Below are 14,935 nucleotides of genomic sequence, written 5' to 3' on the forward strand. Positions count from 1 at the left end.
GGTTCAAACATAGACCTTTGGTCTACAAGCCAATGCAATTTTCCACTGGGACCTTTTAAAATTTTAATCAATCAAATTTATTTTTTAGGTTTTTCAATGTTTCACCACTTGACGTATATCTTGTGGGCTTGTTATTGCTGGTGAACTCCTCTATATTTGGATTAATCTCTTATGGTTACTGTGCTTCCATGTTTGTATTAACCTTATATAATTATTTGCATTTATATTGATTCTTGTGACTCACGACCTTTCGGCCCGAATTATGAATTCAAAATTATCAAGGAAATCACTTTACACTTTTGGCCAGTACAGAGAGACTGCCTAGAAACAAATACTAAATACTTTCAGGGAAAAATGCATTATTAGACCAAATAGCATTAATGTGATTTTGACCCCAAAATGGCATAATCATCTCATCTCCACCACCAACCCCTACCCTCATATGCTGATCTTGTGGGTTCTTCAAGCCCATGAACCATGGATGCCTCTGCATCGTCTCTATACTATTAGTTTCGAAAGCCTGCCTCTCCATTCAATGATCTGTTGTTGCAGGCACTAGCAGTCCTGTTGGTTCTACTTGGAATTGTTTGTTCTCCTCCTCCTCATTCAGAATCTTAATTTTGACGCGAATCTCCTTCAAGCTTTGGTCAATCTGCCAACCCAAATCATTCAAATAAACCATGTTCAAACTGTGGAGGGACTTACCAGTCAAACTCTGGAATAGCACCATTGTCATCTCCTTTTCCCTGTTCTCTTTCCTTTGTTTCTTCAATTGTTCTCCTCCCTGTTCACCATCTTTCTGTTCTGTTCCATCTCCGGCATGGTCTTAAATTTTTTAAGAACGCATTGCACTTGGAGAGAGGATGGCCAAATCTCATGTTGAGTATCATATAGGCTATAAATTATGGCACATGCTGGAACATCACAGAGGTTGTTGAGTTTACTCACTTTCTTCATCAGATCCTACTTCATTTTCTTGAATGTTGTTTCTCTGGTCGAGTAATTACTAATGTAGGTTAGTTTCACCTTCTTTCTAGACATGGCTCTCAGAGAAAATGAAATGAAAAATGCAAACTGGTAAAAAGATGATGCATTTGCGCGTTTTATTAAGAGGAGAGCCTATGCTATATATAGAGTAGCAATAGGGCAACCTAAAGAATTCTTGGAGATTACATTTTGAATGAGAATTAAATGCGAGGATATGTTTTTCTTTTTACTTTTTTTTATACAAGCAAATATTACGAGAGGGGGAATGAACATTCCACTCCAAATGTAGGAGATTTGGTATTTAATCATAACGGGAATGGGGAAAAAAACTAAACGGGAATGAGGATGAGAATGGCATACACACCTCTGATTTGACCCATTACATTCCTTTTCTAAAGATAAATGAACTTATAAATGTACAGATGCATCCGCTATTGAATTGATTAATTTTGGGCATGTTTGGATAAGGGATGATTTAGGGTGTGGATTTGGAATTCAGTCCTTAAATCCAAATTCAGTCGTTTGGGTCTGCATATTGGTTTTGGATTTGGGCCAAATCTATTTTGTTTTATTTCATGGCATCATCTTCTTTTAATCCCAACAATATGTTAGATAAGGGTTAAGCAGCAAAGGACCCATTAATGTAGTGGTTTGGAGTATTTATTCCCTCGGGCAAGGTCCTGGGTTCGAGTCCTAGCATTCATGTAGTGTACGTGAGTTTAGTATACTATCGCCCCTCTCAATAGGAAAGGTCCTAATTTTTTTTATAAAAAAAAAAAAAAAAAGAAGTAAAACACTCATCATAGGAGATCCTAACATGTTACCTTAGCCAAATCAATATGTTCCTTCAGGCGAATCTTTACATGTTGTTCACTCTCATCTATCCTGTCATATAGATGCAAAACAAAATTCTCATGCTTTACCTTTTTTTATTTATAGAAAAGATGGTATTTTATTAAACTGAAAGGAACATTACCTGGTAAACTAACATGTTAACGATGGCCTAGTTAAAACCTTTCCAGAGAAACGAAATCCCAGGGTAGGAAAGAGTACCACCCATGCTATTAACTAAACAGAAGAGTTAAACAACTCATACGAAACAAACCAACCTAAAACCCGACCACAAAACCCTTAAAACAACATCCCATCACTACGTAGGTACTGTCAAAGAAGTCCTCCTATGATCTAGAAAAAGCATCATAGTTCTTCATACATAGTCAAAAACGTACTATGAGTATCAAAATAGATCTAGCCAATCACCCAACCGCAAAACCATCCCATCACTACTTATATACTGTTAAAGAAAGCCTCCTATGATTTAAAGAAAGCATCATAATTCTTCGTACAGAGTCAAAAACGTATTGTGAGCATCGTAACAGATCCAGCCAAACACCAATCGCCACCTCCAATTTTCTTGATCAAGAACCCCAGCTGACAAGCAAGGGAGACCAAAATTGGCCTCTTAGCCTGAAGAAAATTCCGAAGAAAGATATTCATAGTAGGAACGTTTATCAGTTGCCAAACCCATGAACATTCCATAGGAGAATTATTAGGGAGATCTTGGAGACCCCTCAACGCTGGTCTCCTCAGCATTGTCAACAAAATCCTTGATACAAACACTATACTTACCAGAAAAATCCATGCCACTAACAATCAAATGCCCAACACCAGTTTTCGCATGCTTCTGATTCCCGCTTGGTGCCGCATACTTGTCATCCCTTTGAGCAGAAGAGGCGGTGGCCATCTCCATAGCGTTAAGATGGTGACCCCTCACCAGCGACTGGCTTCTTGGGAACCCAGAAAGGAAGCCACTGCAGCCACCCCACGGAGAACAAAAGAGCAAAAAAAATGTCGTACCCAATTTACCAAGAAGAACCCAAAGAGACAATTAGATCAGACTGAGAAAGACAGCGAAGAGAATAAGTAAAGAAAACTAGAGAAACACTAACCCTAGCCGTCAAGGCTTTCCTCGCGTGAACGAGAGAGCGACCCATTCTCATGCTTTACCTGAACTATTAAATTATGGTCTATTTCATCTATCTAAAGCTGAATTCTTGCCTATTCTCACAAATCTGCTCTTGGCTTGCCTGTTTACTATTGAAAGCTGAGTCAAAATGCCCACTAATCTGTCCCAATTCCACGCATTTACTTATTTGGTTTTAAATGGTCCCAAACACTCACATTGAAAAAAATACAACAATAATACGGCAAATTTTGACGAAACTTCTGCCAACGAAAGCTACCTCTATTGACGAAACTTCGTCGGGAGAAGTCTAATACAGCAAATTCTGCCGGGATAGACCTGTGCTGACAAAATTTCGTCAGGAGATCTTTTTTAAAATAAATAAATATAAACTTAGGGTGTTTAGGTTAAATAATTTTTTAAAATTTTGTTTTTAGTAATTAAATAATATATTTGCCTGATTTAATTAGTTTAATTAGTAATTATATTTTAATTATTATTTCTTTAGTGAAGAAATAGTACTAAACATTTTAATTAACTTCATGAATTATAATACTTAATAAATAGTAATTAAAATGTTCTAATATTTTTTTCCTTTAATATTCACTAAGTAAATAATAACTAAAACATAACTACTAATCAAAGTAATTGAAAAAAAGAAATACATATTATGCTACTTATAGGGTATAGCTGCGCGGCATTGAAAATCCACACTCGTATAAAGGTCTTTATGAACAAAGCACTATGATAGTTTGGTAAGTGTGGTTAACATTGTAAAGTTGGGCCAATGGGACTGGCTATAGGCTTGGCTTTGGATTTGGCGATGATTAATAATAATTATATTAATGAAAGAATCGGGCCTTGGGCCTTGCGGCTCATGGGGTTTGGAGAAAATTAATTAAGACACCCCCACGAAAATAAGTAATTTATTTTTTTTGTTTTTGCACAGCATAATTTAACATGAGTGCTACTATTTTCACCCCCCAGTCTTATTTCCTCACCCACCTTATCTTCCCACCCACCATATAACTTTGAAAAAAACACAATCCTATTTTTACACCCAACATTATTCCTAAAATACCCTTTAATTATTAATTCAAGCAAATTCTCCTTACTTCCATTCAAAGCATGCTTGAAACCTTCAACCCCCGTCAATCAAAATGTGGGATCCTCTGTAAAGTATTATTAAAAATTAAAATAAAAAATAAAAAAATCGCTCTCAATGTTCATCTTCTCTCCACCGAACGAAAACAATAACGGAGAGAAATGCCAGAATTAGAAAGAAGACGAAGAGCAAACTGAGTAAATGGAACATAGAGCTTGTGCCCTTGGGTTTAGAAACTGAGGAGAAATATGAAGGAATTGGATTAGACTCAGTTGGAAATTTTGAAGCTTTATTGGAATTTTGATTTGGGTTTGGTCGGGATGAGGGAGAGAAGGGAGGGGTTGGGGTTTGACAAAGATGAAGAAGAATAGGTCTTTTTTTATTATCTTTAAGTCCTTAAAAGTCATTTTACAAATGGATGAATTTGTTTTTAAATTTTGAAGATAAGGTGGGTCGGGAAATAAGACAGGTGAGTGAAAATAGCAACACTCTAAATTAAATAGAATATTTCTTGAATAAGGTTGCAAGCAAAACTCCAACTTTCTTAAATTAATGGATTAATTCAGGCCAAAAATATAATCTCAATTGAGATGAAATTAATTAATTTCACGTGGCCAAAGGGAGAATGATTTCCGCATCAAAAGCCAGACCTTTTATATCAAGACTAGATTACTAATCCCCATGTCCAAACAAAGCTATTGACTCTTTGAAGGGGTACAAAGCAACTAAACAAAAATATATAATATTTATTCTTCAAAACACAGCATTTCTTTTATTCTATAGCCATCCCATTCATATTCATGATATGACATGTGCACTGGAACAAACGCAGCAATTCATAAATTCCATATAAATAAAATATAATTTTTTAGAGTTTACCAAAAACCAAAATAAAATATAATAAATTATCATGAGGGCTAGACCTTTTGTTGCCATTGCACGAGTCTTCAGTCTCCACTGACAGTGGTCTCTCATGATCATCTCCTTTCGACAGCTGCAGGTCCAAAAATCCAAGTCTTTTCTTATACACACTTGACTTTTAAAATGCAAGTAAATGTTATAAGGTCACTAAAAAATAATGCAGACCCAGATATGAAGGAACGTGACAGTTTATATAGTTCAAATGTACAAGGCGCTTAGGAAACAAGTTTGGGAAAACTTTCCAACCTGTACTTCAGTTTTTCATTAAATTTGTTAGTCGAGTTCTGGGCAAGGTCCAACTAGAGATTGACAATTCTCTCTGGATTAGGGTCTTTGCGGGGTTTCGATCCTAATGCGTTATAAATGATACAAATTGGGTATGGGACGGGGTTTAAGGAAATTTTTGGGTATAATATCCGGGGCGTGGCGGAGATGATATTTTAATCCTTAACCCGAACCCTCTCCTTTTGTATTGTCTGTTAACCTAGTATAATATAATCTCACTTATGTTTTTCTTGTTCAAAATATTATTTTTATTCGTGTTTTTATATTGGGGTGGAGCAGGAACCTGTTCTAATATAATCTAATCTCATCGATTTGAATATTAAGGTTATGAAGACGAGAATGGGGAAGAAACTTAATGAAATTGGGGATGTGAATGGCCACCCATCTCTGATTAGCCCCATTGTTATCCCTACCTCCAAGACGAAGCAAACTAATTGGTCGTTCATAGACCTGAAAAGTGTAGAACAACAAATGCTAGGAATTACCACCTTAATAAACCAGTTAGCCAATTATGAAATTTCAACTTCACCCACCTTAATAAACCTTAATAAACCAGTTAGCCAAGTATAAGACTCAAGACTGTCAGTAAAGACACGTTTGTGAATAGCAGAGAAAGAGGCAAATAAAATGGCACACACCATGAATTGTGTCATCTATTTAAGTCTTCATAGTTAACGTGGGAGGAGGTGGATATAGGATAATTAAAACGAAATAAATAAATAACACAAGTTTATTATTATAAACATACATACAAGTCTATCGGGAGAAGTGGGAGGTCTTCTAGTTGACAAATTCAAGATCTGATCCCAAGGTTTCTCTTGTTATAGGATTTCGTACAAGGCTCATATTCCACCGGGGAAGATCATGTCAGAAAATTGTTATTTTATTTGGTTTTCTAAAATAAAAATAGACCAAATTGGATCTAGGTTTAAATGCATCGTATAATATATAATTATATATAGTGTGATGCCCTAATATATCTATATCTTTTGTCGATCGATTCATTAGTAGTTAGTTCTCAATGTGAAATGACTTTTGATGATCCAGCTAATTAGCAAAAGTCTAAATGCAAGTCGTATACAACGGTGATTAAGTGCTAATTAATTAGTAAGTTGATATGGTGTTAACCACTCGTTTCGGCGCATACTCTACAGTGTACTTCATGATCCAAAACATTTATTTTAAAGTTCTCATTCAAAGATCAACTTTGCAAAATTCGCTAAACAATAAATAGACGAAGTATTTTTGATAAACAATATTCACGATAATAATGAATTGGCTAAATCCCTTGAAGGGAACTTTTTGCAACGATAATCCTTGATTCAGTACATTAAAATAAACGGTTCATGTCATGATGATTACATTATAGAGTGCTCAAGCGAATGGTTTGCGTTATGTCAACTTATTACGTGATAGCTAGCAGTTGAAATCACATTAAGAATCTCCTATCACTCCAAAGCAATTGTTTCAATATATTTACCCATAAAATTATAGCTATTAGGGATGCTTTGTTTGTTGTGCATAACAGGCTCTGATGTTATTAATTCACATGCGGTCCTGTTTGGTTCTTACCAAAAAGGATCTCTCTCTTTTTGACAAAAAAATAAGAATAAAAATTTCTCTCTCTCTCTCTCTCTTTTTTCTTCCCAAAATGGATCTCTATCAGTCTCTTCTCAATATAAATAATATGAGCATTTTATAGTGATGTATAATATATAGAGGCAATGGCGGATTCATGAATTTTTATAGGGGTAGGCTAAATATATATATATTTTTTTTTTATAAAGGAGATATATTATTATAAGCCTTTTTTTTTCTCTTGAAACAAAAATGTAAATAAAATTTTATAAATCAAACATGGCCACATTACAAGCAAATATAACATAAAGAAGTACAAAATATAAATAAATACTAAATCAAATACATTGTCCAACTTAAAAAAAATCATATATGCTAATTAATAATTCAAGTTGCAAAAATAAAATATATATCAATAGTCTCCAAAAGTTTTCACACTAACCCTAAATCATAAAAACTTAACAACAATTAAAATTGGAAATTGAATATATATAAAATAAAAAAACTTACCAAGATTGAAGAACCTACTGAAGATAGGTTGGTAAATTTTTTAGAGGAGGAGAGGTATTTCCTCTTTGCTCTCAAGATTCAAATATGGCATTTTGGATGGCTAGAAGAAATTTGTTTATGTTTGCTCTCTGTGGGTGTAGCCACTAGCGGACCCATAAATTTTTTAGCGGAGGTGCAATATTGACTAAGCATGAAAAATAGTTTTTTGGAATACTCATTTTCTCAAGATAATTTTTGGCGGCTTTTATTCCTTACACATCAAATAAGAAAACTTGATTTTATGGGATTTTAATAGGGTTATTCGTAGCAATGGTCCCTCAACTATACCCGTAGTTACACTTTGGTCCATCAATTCAATTATTAGTTGCGGGGGTCACTCAACTAGGTGCTATGTTACACCAGTAGTCCCTCCGTCAAACTCTGTTAAATTTTCTGTCAAAAGTGAGGGTAAGTTTGGAAATTCATCCACAACCCCTCCCTCTCCTCCACAACAATCCCTTTCTCTCTCTCTTTCTCTCTCTGAGCGAACTTAAAATTTGCAACCCCATTGGTGTAGAACAAAAGAAACCCTATGCACGCCTAGCGGCTAGGCGGGCTAAATTCACGATTAGCAGCTGTGGAAGCAACTGTGTGAGCCCACCATCTGAGATTGTCTTTCATGTCAATTTCATTCCCCAACGCAGGAAACCTCCAATTCATCAATGGCTTCTCTCTCTTTCTTTGATCCCTCACCTTCAAAGCTTCAGAAAGGTAAGACCTTGGAATTGTAGACTCGTCAAAGACCTCATCTTGGCCGTCCTTCTTCCCCAATCTTTGCAGCCCAGGAATGATCGAAGCCAAGTTTGAATCTTCTTTGTCTTCCTCTAAGAAAACAAAACCAAGATCCATAAACCCATTTAGCTCTTCAAATTCAAGGTCTGTCAAGCTCTTGCTCTCACCCTTCTTCTTCTTCCTCCTCCGTCTCGTAATCTTCTTTGGCGACTCTTCGACATGTCTCTGTATTGGGGTTTCAACTTCTGTGGCTTCCTTGCCAGAGAGAATGGTGAAGAGCTTTGGTCTGTGGAGGACTGAGTCTGGTGAGGGAGTGGAGCTGAAGTTGAAGCTTGTTTTGGAGCTCAATTCGTCGCTCATGGACCTGGTACGGAGGAGGGTCGGGATGCGTAAAAGCTCTGGTTTTGATGGTTCTTCTTCAATTTCAAGAACCGGGTCTGCTTCAATCCTTGATGGGTTTGATGAATTTGGTTGCTTTTCGAAGATTCCGAGCTGAAACCAGTAAGAATCATATAGCTCCATTACTTCGTCTGCTTCCATCAATGGCGTCGTGGCAGCTAAAGAAATTGAGAACAATTTTCGTTTGCGTTTGTGGTGCAAGTATTTGCCGTGGATGGCTTTATAGATGCTTACACCTTCCTAAAATCGAATAGAAAAATCAAAATATAAAACCAGAGAAATTGATGGATGTTTATGGTTGATGGTTTACAGTGAGTGCTGGGTTGGGGTGGGAGGAAGGATTGGGTGGCGAGTTTGGTACAAGGGAGGAGAAGCAATTGAGTTGTCTTTCTCTTTTCTTTTTTCTGCCCAAATTTTGGTACAAGAGAGGAGAAGCAAGGATTGGGTTGCGACAATGGAGGGTTGTGGATGAATTTCCGAATTTACCCTCATTTTTGACAGAAAATTTAACAGAGTTTGACGGAGGGACTACTGGTGCAACATAGCACCTAGTTGAGTGACTCCCGCAACTAATAATTGAATTGATGGACCAAAGTGTAACTACGGGTATAGTTGAGGGACCATTGCTGCGAATAACCCGATTTTAATATGAAGTATATATTGACTTAATGAGCCATCATTTTTAGCCTAAATCGTATTTTGCACTAAAACCGATTTTTCATATTTGGATTTGGTGAGAATTTGATTTTCTAGTATTTTTATTTGAATCCAAATGGGGGGTACTTCCTTATTTACATTGTAAACTTAAGTAAATGGAGTAATATAAAAATAAATGAAAGTAAAAGGACAAAGACATTTACTTAAATGTTGAAAATGGAAATAAGGTAATCTGCACACCAGTTCAGCAAATGGGCAATTTGAAGCACTTACAATGATTTTTCCGGTGAATTTATATAGGTTTGGATTGATGTTATTATTTCCTATATGCTTTAGGAGTGGGCTAATATTTATTAGAGTAGAAATAAAGCTTATAACATTTAAACCATGTTCAATACTTTATAAATCTTCCCCTAGGCTGGAGCCCACTCCAGTATAAGCTTAGGTCCGCCCGCTTCCTATAGTATCAACATTTGTTGTATCGTTCAACTCTTAGGTTCTCTTTCATTATTCATGCAAAAAGTTAGCTAAGCCGAAAATTGTTTTGCAATTTGATTATCCACATTTTTGTTTGAATTTTATCTAACAAACTGCGCTTTTTGGGTACATTTTAGATGATCATACAAGTCTGATCTAAATGATTTTTTTCAGGAATAAAAAATGACCTAAAATGTAGACGGGTCCAATCGTTGAAGTATATTGTTGAGTAGCGCTAGGATGTGTGTTTTTTTTTCTTTCAGAAGGTCATCTTTGATGTAGAAAAACTCATACGTATATATGGTCATATATAGTTAGATATATTACTAAATGGTTTCTGATTTATTTGATTTTAAAAGTATGATATCTAACAAATGAACAGTTTATTGATCTACCAAATAAAAAAAATAAAACAATAAGTCTCTGATTAATTCTAGAGGAATATTAAAAAAATTCTGAGAGATGTATGAAAATAAAAAGGACGACCAATGTTATGCAAATAATTTATAAGAAGATGGTCATCATCACTTTCATATACATTGCATGTACATTCATTCGTGTATTTATGTACATATATATAGTATTAATCATACGTATTTTGGTACATGTATAAATACGTATAATAAACATAATTAATGAAAATGCTTTGCATGAATTAATAATAATGTGATGTGCAAGGCATGGCCAGAACGGCGTTAATTATTATGAACTAGATGTTAGGCGGCTGCCTAAAGTAGGTTAAAAGGGTTTCCAGGTCCATAGGCAATACATGCACATTTTTATCATTCCTGTTGAAAGTGCACAGCTAGGTTAACGGCTACAGTAGGCTGTAGTAAAAAATCAAACCTATATATTTAACTTGTTTTAAATATACTCAAGTCAAGTATGTAGTAACTTATTAAAGTAAAAAAAATTCTAATTCTTTATGAATTTAGGTGCAAGAGATCAATAAAAATACACATTAAAATATGCACACTTTCAATTATATTGTTGAACATATTTTCATTTTGATAATATGTGTTTATTTGGTTGCATTTAATATATATTTGTTTTATGCTAAAGCTTATTAAAAAATAGTATTTAGCCCTGTACTTGAGGTTCTAGGTTCGATTCCCCCTCCCCAATATCGATTGTATAAAAAAAAACCTTATTGATAATTAGTCAATAGAATTATGAACTATAGCGTGGTTGATATGATTTAATGTATACTTTTATTTATAGAAAGACTACAAATTGTAAGTACAAAAAAAAAATAAATTGATTATTAGATTTTGAAGCTAATAACTTTAGCTAACCTACCAATTAAAAAATTCATGGTTATGTCCTTGTTTGGCAGTTTATTTACTTACATCTACTAGTAGACTACCACTCATGGCTTCGCTTTGAAATTAAAGAGTTATTTTTCTTTACAAACCAATCACAGTATGATATATATGTAAAAATAACTCATTAAAATTATGAAAAGAAAAGCTTCTTCTACACACATGTGAGATTGTGATTTGTTTGTAAGGAGGAATGACTTCTTAAATGTAAAGAGTCAAGTATTTTCCTAATAATAAAGGTTTTACAAAAAAAACTAATGAATTCTTAATTTGTTGAAGAATGTAAAGTCTCACGTTGGAAACTTGACAAAATATTATCTAATGTATTCATTTCCCCACACCTACCGGACTATAGAATCGGTTAAGTTTATGATAATTTCGGTGATATAATAGTGGGTCACATATCTATCTGTCTGAAATCATAACATAGTTAATTTGCTTTCTTTTTTAAATTTATTTAATGAGAGCAAATGTGACCCTTTTTTCTTTGTTTTTGAGGGGAGCAAATGATCATTTTATATTCATAAAAACAAAGAGTATAGTTTGGACTTGGGTGGGCGGGGTTGAATCGACTTTGCGCCTTGATGAGCGCCTATTTTAATATGTATCGAAGTGTCCAAGTCAGTGGTGTTATATTAAAATGGAATGGGGATTCTTGTACTCTTTAATTAATGGAAGTGAAATTAAGGGCCCAATTAAAGTCAAAGCTTAGATGCGTCCTTGTGTGTCTAATAATAAGTCTTTGAGACGGGAGAATTGACTTCGGTGCCTCAAAAGCAGCATTAAAAGAGAAAGAGAGGGAGAGAGAGAGAGAGAGAGAGAGAGAGAGAGAGATTCTGCAACTTTGTCTTACTTCAATGGGGAGAGAGAAGGAGATGGGCTTGGATATTGATCTCTCACTCAAGATTGATTCTAAACAAGAAAAACAAGGAGAAGCCGGAGACCAAGGCGAAGGCGAAGAGGAAGAGGAAGAGGAAGATCACAACGACGACAATGATATTGAACAAGGAGCACAACAAGAGAAGGAGGATGAGCAAGAACCAAGAGCACAGAATAACAACCAAAAAGCAGCAGAAGCCGCTGCTGGGGAAGTTGAAGATGATGCCTCAGTAGTAGAAACATCTTTGGAGGAGAATAACATGAAGACGGATCAAGAGGTACGTATAAATTGAATTTTATGTATAAACATAGCAACCTTGTAAATTATAATTATTATTTTTAATATATAATTGGCGAAATTAACTAACTACTATTATGTATATAATTAATTTATAACTAGCTATGCGTTTTACAAATGGAGATGAGCCGCATGAAAGAAGAAAACAAAGTTTTGAGGAAGGTCGTGGACCAAACCATGAAAGATTATTATGATCTCCAAATGAAATTTACGGCTCTTCACCAAAGAAACCAAAATAAGGTACGTTAATCCCATTTTAATTATGCTGTTATTAATTTTGTTTTTGTTTTTCCGCCCTTTAGAGATGAATTATATATCAGGCCTGGCCTTGTTTTATTTATTATTTAATATAAAATTGAATTTCATTGATTTAGGATCCTCAAACCTTTCTATCACTTGATGGTAATGATCCCGATGCTGTTCAAGGACCCAAGACGATTCCAAAGAGATCTCCATTATCACCAACACGTGAAGATATGATGAAAGAGAGTCAACTAGGGTTGTCACTGAGGCTACAAACCAGCCCTAGTACCAATATTCAATTACATGGAAGAGAAGAAGAAGATGATGATAAAGAAGAGACCAACAAGAAGGAAGAATTGACAAGTTCAAGTCTTGCATCATCACTACTGCAGAACAAGCTTCAGCGAACCGAATTGGCCGGAATTTCGAGTCACGTTGCTTCCCAACCCAACAGAAAAGCTAGGGTTTCGGTTAGAGCAAGATGTGAATCCGCCACAGTGAGTATAATTAGTTACTTCTTCTATACATATACGTTGAGTATATATAGCTTCATCTTCATGCATATAATTATTGTAGTAATTAAGATAATAAATATTTCAGATGAATGATGGGTGTCAATGGAGGAAATACGGACAGAAAATTGCAAAAGGAAACCCATGCCCACGAGCTTATTATCGTTGCACAGTAGCTCCTGGATGCCCAGTTAGGAAACAGGTAAATTTGCATATAAATTAAGTATTTAATTAGTAAGATTAATGGCATTGAATATCGATTTCTTTTTGTCGATACTTCTTCTAAGAAATGTTGTTCACACTCCGAGTTTATCATTTTGCACTCATTCTACGAGTGAGTATAACTGTGCAAAATAATATGCACTTTAGACTATAAATAGCAGTAGATTATCTTAAATAACATAGATAAATAAAAAAGTTTTAATCTCTTTTTGGATGTTTTGTTTGGTATACTATAGGTCCAAAGATGCCTAGAGGACATGTCCATACTCATAACAACATATGAAGGAACACATAACCATCCACTTCCTGTGGGTGCAACAGCCATGGCTTCAACAGCTTCTGCAGCAGCTTCATTCATGTTATTAGATTCAAGTAACCATCATCTTTTAGATGGAACAGCCTCTAATTACACCCAAGCATCCCTCCCTAATTACTATAATGGCTTTGATCACAGGATGAACCCTTCATCTCATTCCTCATTTAGAACCATCAATCCTCATGACCCTTCCAAAGGAATTGTTCTTGACCTCACAAACAACTTTTATGATCACAACAATACACCACAAAACATTCCCATGGGAAGCTCCTCGTCACACTCATCAGCGCCGCCAGGTTTTAGTAACTGGATGATGAGCACAAGCAGATCTGCAAGTAGTTATCAAAACCCTAATTCTATAACCAGCCATCTTTTGGCTAACAGCACTATTTCCAGATCATCAGGAGTTGGAGTGGAAGATCAGAGAAGTTGGAGAGGGGAAGAAAATAATATGTCATTGGCTGAGAATGTGACTGCCATTGCTTCAGATCCTAAATTTAGGGTTGCTGTTGCAGCTGCTATCACATCCCTCATTAATAAGGAGAACCATACAGCTAATCATCTTTTTGGTCCAAGGGATGGAGGAGAGAATGGTAGTTCTGCTAGCAACAATTGGGCCCTTGATCACCAGTCCCTATCAGCCAATGGTAAGCCCATTCGCAAAAACAGCTTAGAATAATAAATCTTAATACTATCATCATTTCGTTTTTATGTAATCTTAATAAATACCTTTGTGCAAAGAGAAATTTATGGGTATATATACAAGAACTATATATGTGCCATTTTCTTTCTAGATTTTGGTTCTGTTCTACGTAATAATTAAAATTAATACTATATGTGATGGACTTTTTCATGTAATAAAATATTATCACATTCTTCCCATGCATAAGCATAAATCTGTAATATACAGAAGGGGGAAAAGAAAAGTAAATTATCACATCTGGGTACATCTCTTAAAGCGATTCATTAATATCCAAAGAGTTCATTTTGAGGTGTAAATTCAAGGATTGTACTTAAAAGAGATAAGGGTTAAATACTTTTTTGGAAATTGGATTTTATATAAATTTTCAATTTGGTCATTGAAAAAAATTGTAGCCAAATTGACCACTGTATAACACAAGGTTTACAATTTATAGATTTATACCGAATTTTTGTCATTAAGTGACTCACGTGCAGAGCCTTTAGTCACTGGGTTAAATGCTGTTTTGGTTATTGAGTTTTACACGAAATTTCAATTTGTTAATTGAGAAAAATATTTAGCTAAAAGCCTTGCAAATGCCAAGCTCTTGCACAAACTTCCTGTAGCCCTGACATTCAACATTAACACACACGATCATCCAATTAAATTTATATATAATATTGGGAAAATGGGGGCAAACATTATACATTAGAGAGCATTTTTGCTCACCATTTTAACCCAAAGTGTATCATCATTACTCTTTTCAATACTTGACACGTATTCATGAGCATAACCATGGTTGCACAAATAC

The 14,935-nt window shown here is 35.0% G+C and overlaps 2 protein-coding genes and 1 pseudogene across 2 annotated transcripts; 1 reads left to right on the top strand and 2 right to left on the bottom strand.

Annotated features, from left to right (window-relative positions):
- Nucleotides 1-334: 334 nt before the first annotated feature.
- Nucleotides 335-1,041, bottom strand: LOC110764847 (agamous-like MADS-box protein AGL80 pseudogene; annotated as a pseudogene).
- A 6,887-nt stretch (nucleotides 1,042-7,928) lies between these two features.
- LOC148298127 (uncharacterized) lies at nucleotides 7,929-8,679 on the bottom strand. The gene has a single exon (XM_088249828.1). It carries the CDS (start codon nucleotides 8,658-8,660, stop codon nucleotides 7,929-7,931), a length of 732 nt encoding a protein of 243 aa, XP_088105954.1. The 5' UTR covers nucleotides 8,661-8,679.
- Nucleotides 8,680-11,782: 3,103 nt separating this feature from the next.
- LOC110764860 (WRKY transcription factor 72A-like) lies at nucleotides 11,783-14,263 on the top strand. Its single transcript, XM_021967899.2, has 5 exons — nucleotides 11,783-12,132; nucleotides 12,255-12,392; nucleotides 12,527-12,892; nucleotides 12,996-13,109; nucleotides 13,366-14,263. Exons 1-5 carry the CDS (start codon nucleotides 11,833-11,835, stop codon nucleotides 14,122-14,124), a joined length of 1,677 nt encoding a protein of 558 aa, XP_021823591.1. The 5' UTR covers nucleotides 11,783-11,832; the 3' UTR covers nucleotides 14,125-14,263.
- The last annotated feature ends 672 nt before the right edge of the window (nucleotides 14,264-14,935 follow it).

Source organism: Prunus avium, chromosome 1, assembly GCF_965620075.1.
Source record: "Prunus avium chromosome 1, drPruAviu1.hap1.1, whole genome shotgun sequence".
Taxonomy (NCBI): Eukaryota; Viridiplantae; Streptophyta; class Magnoliopsida; order Rosales; family Rosaceae; genus Prunus; species Prunus avium.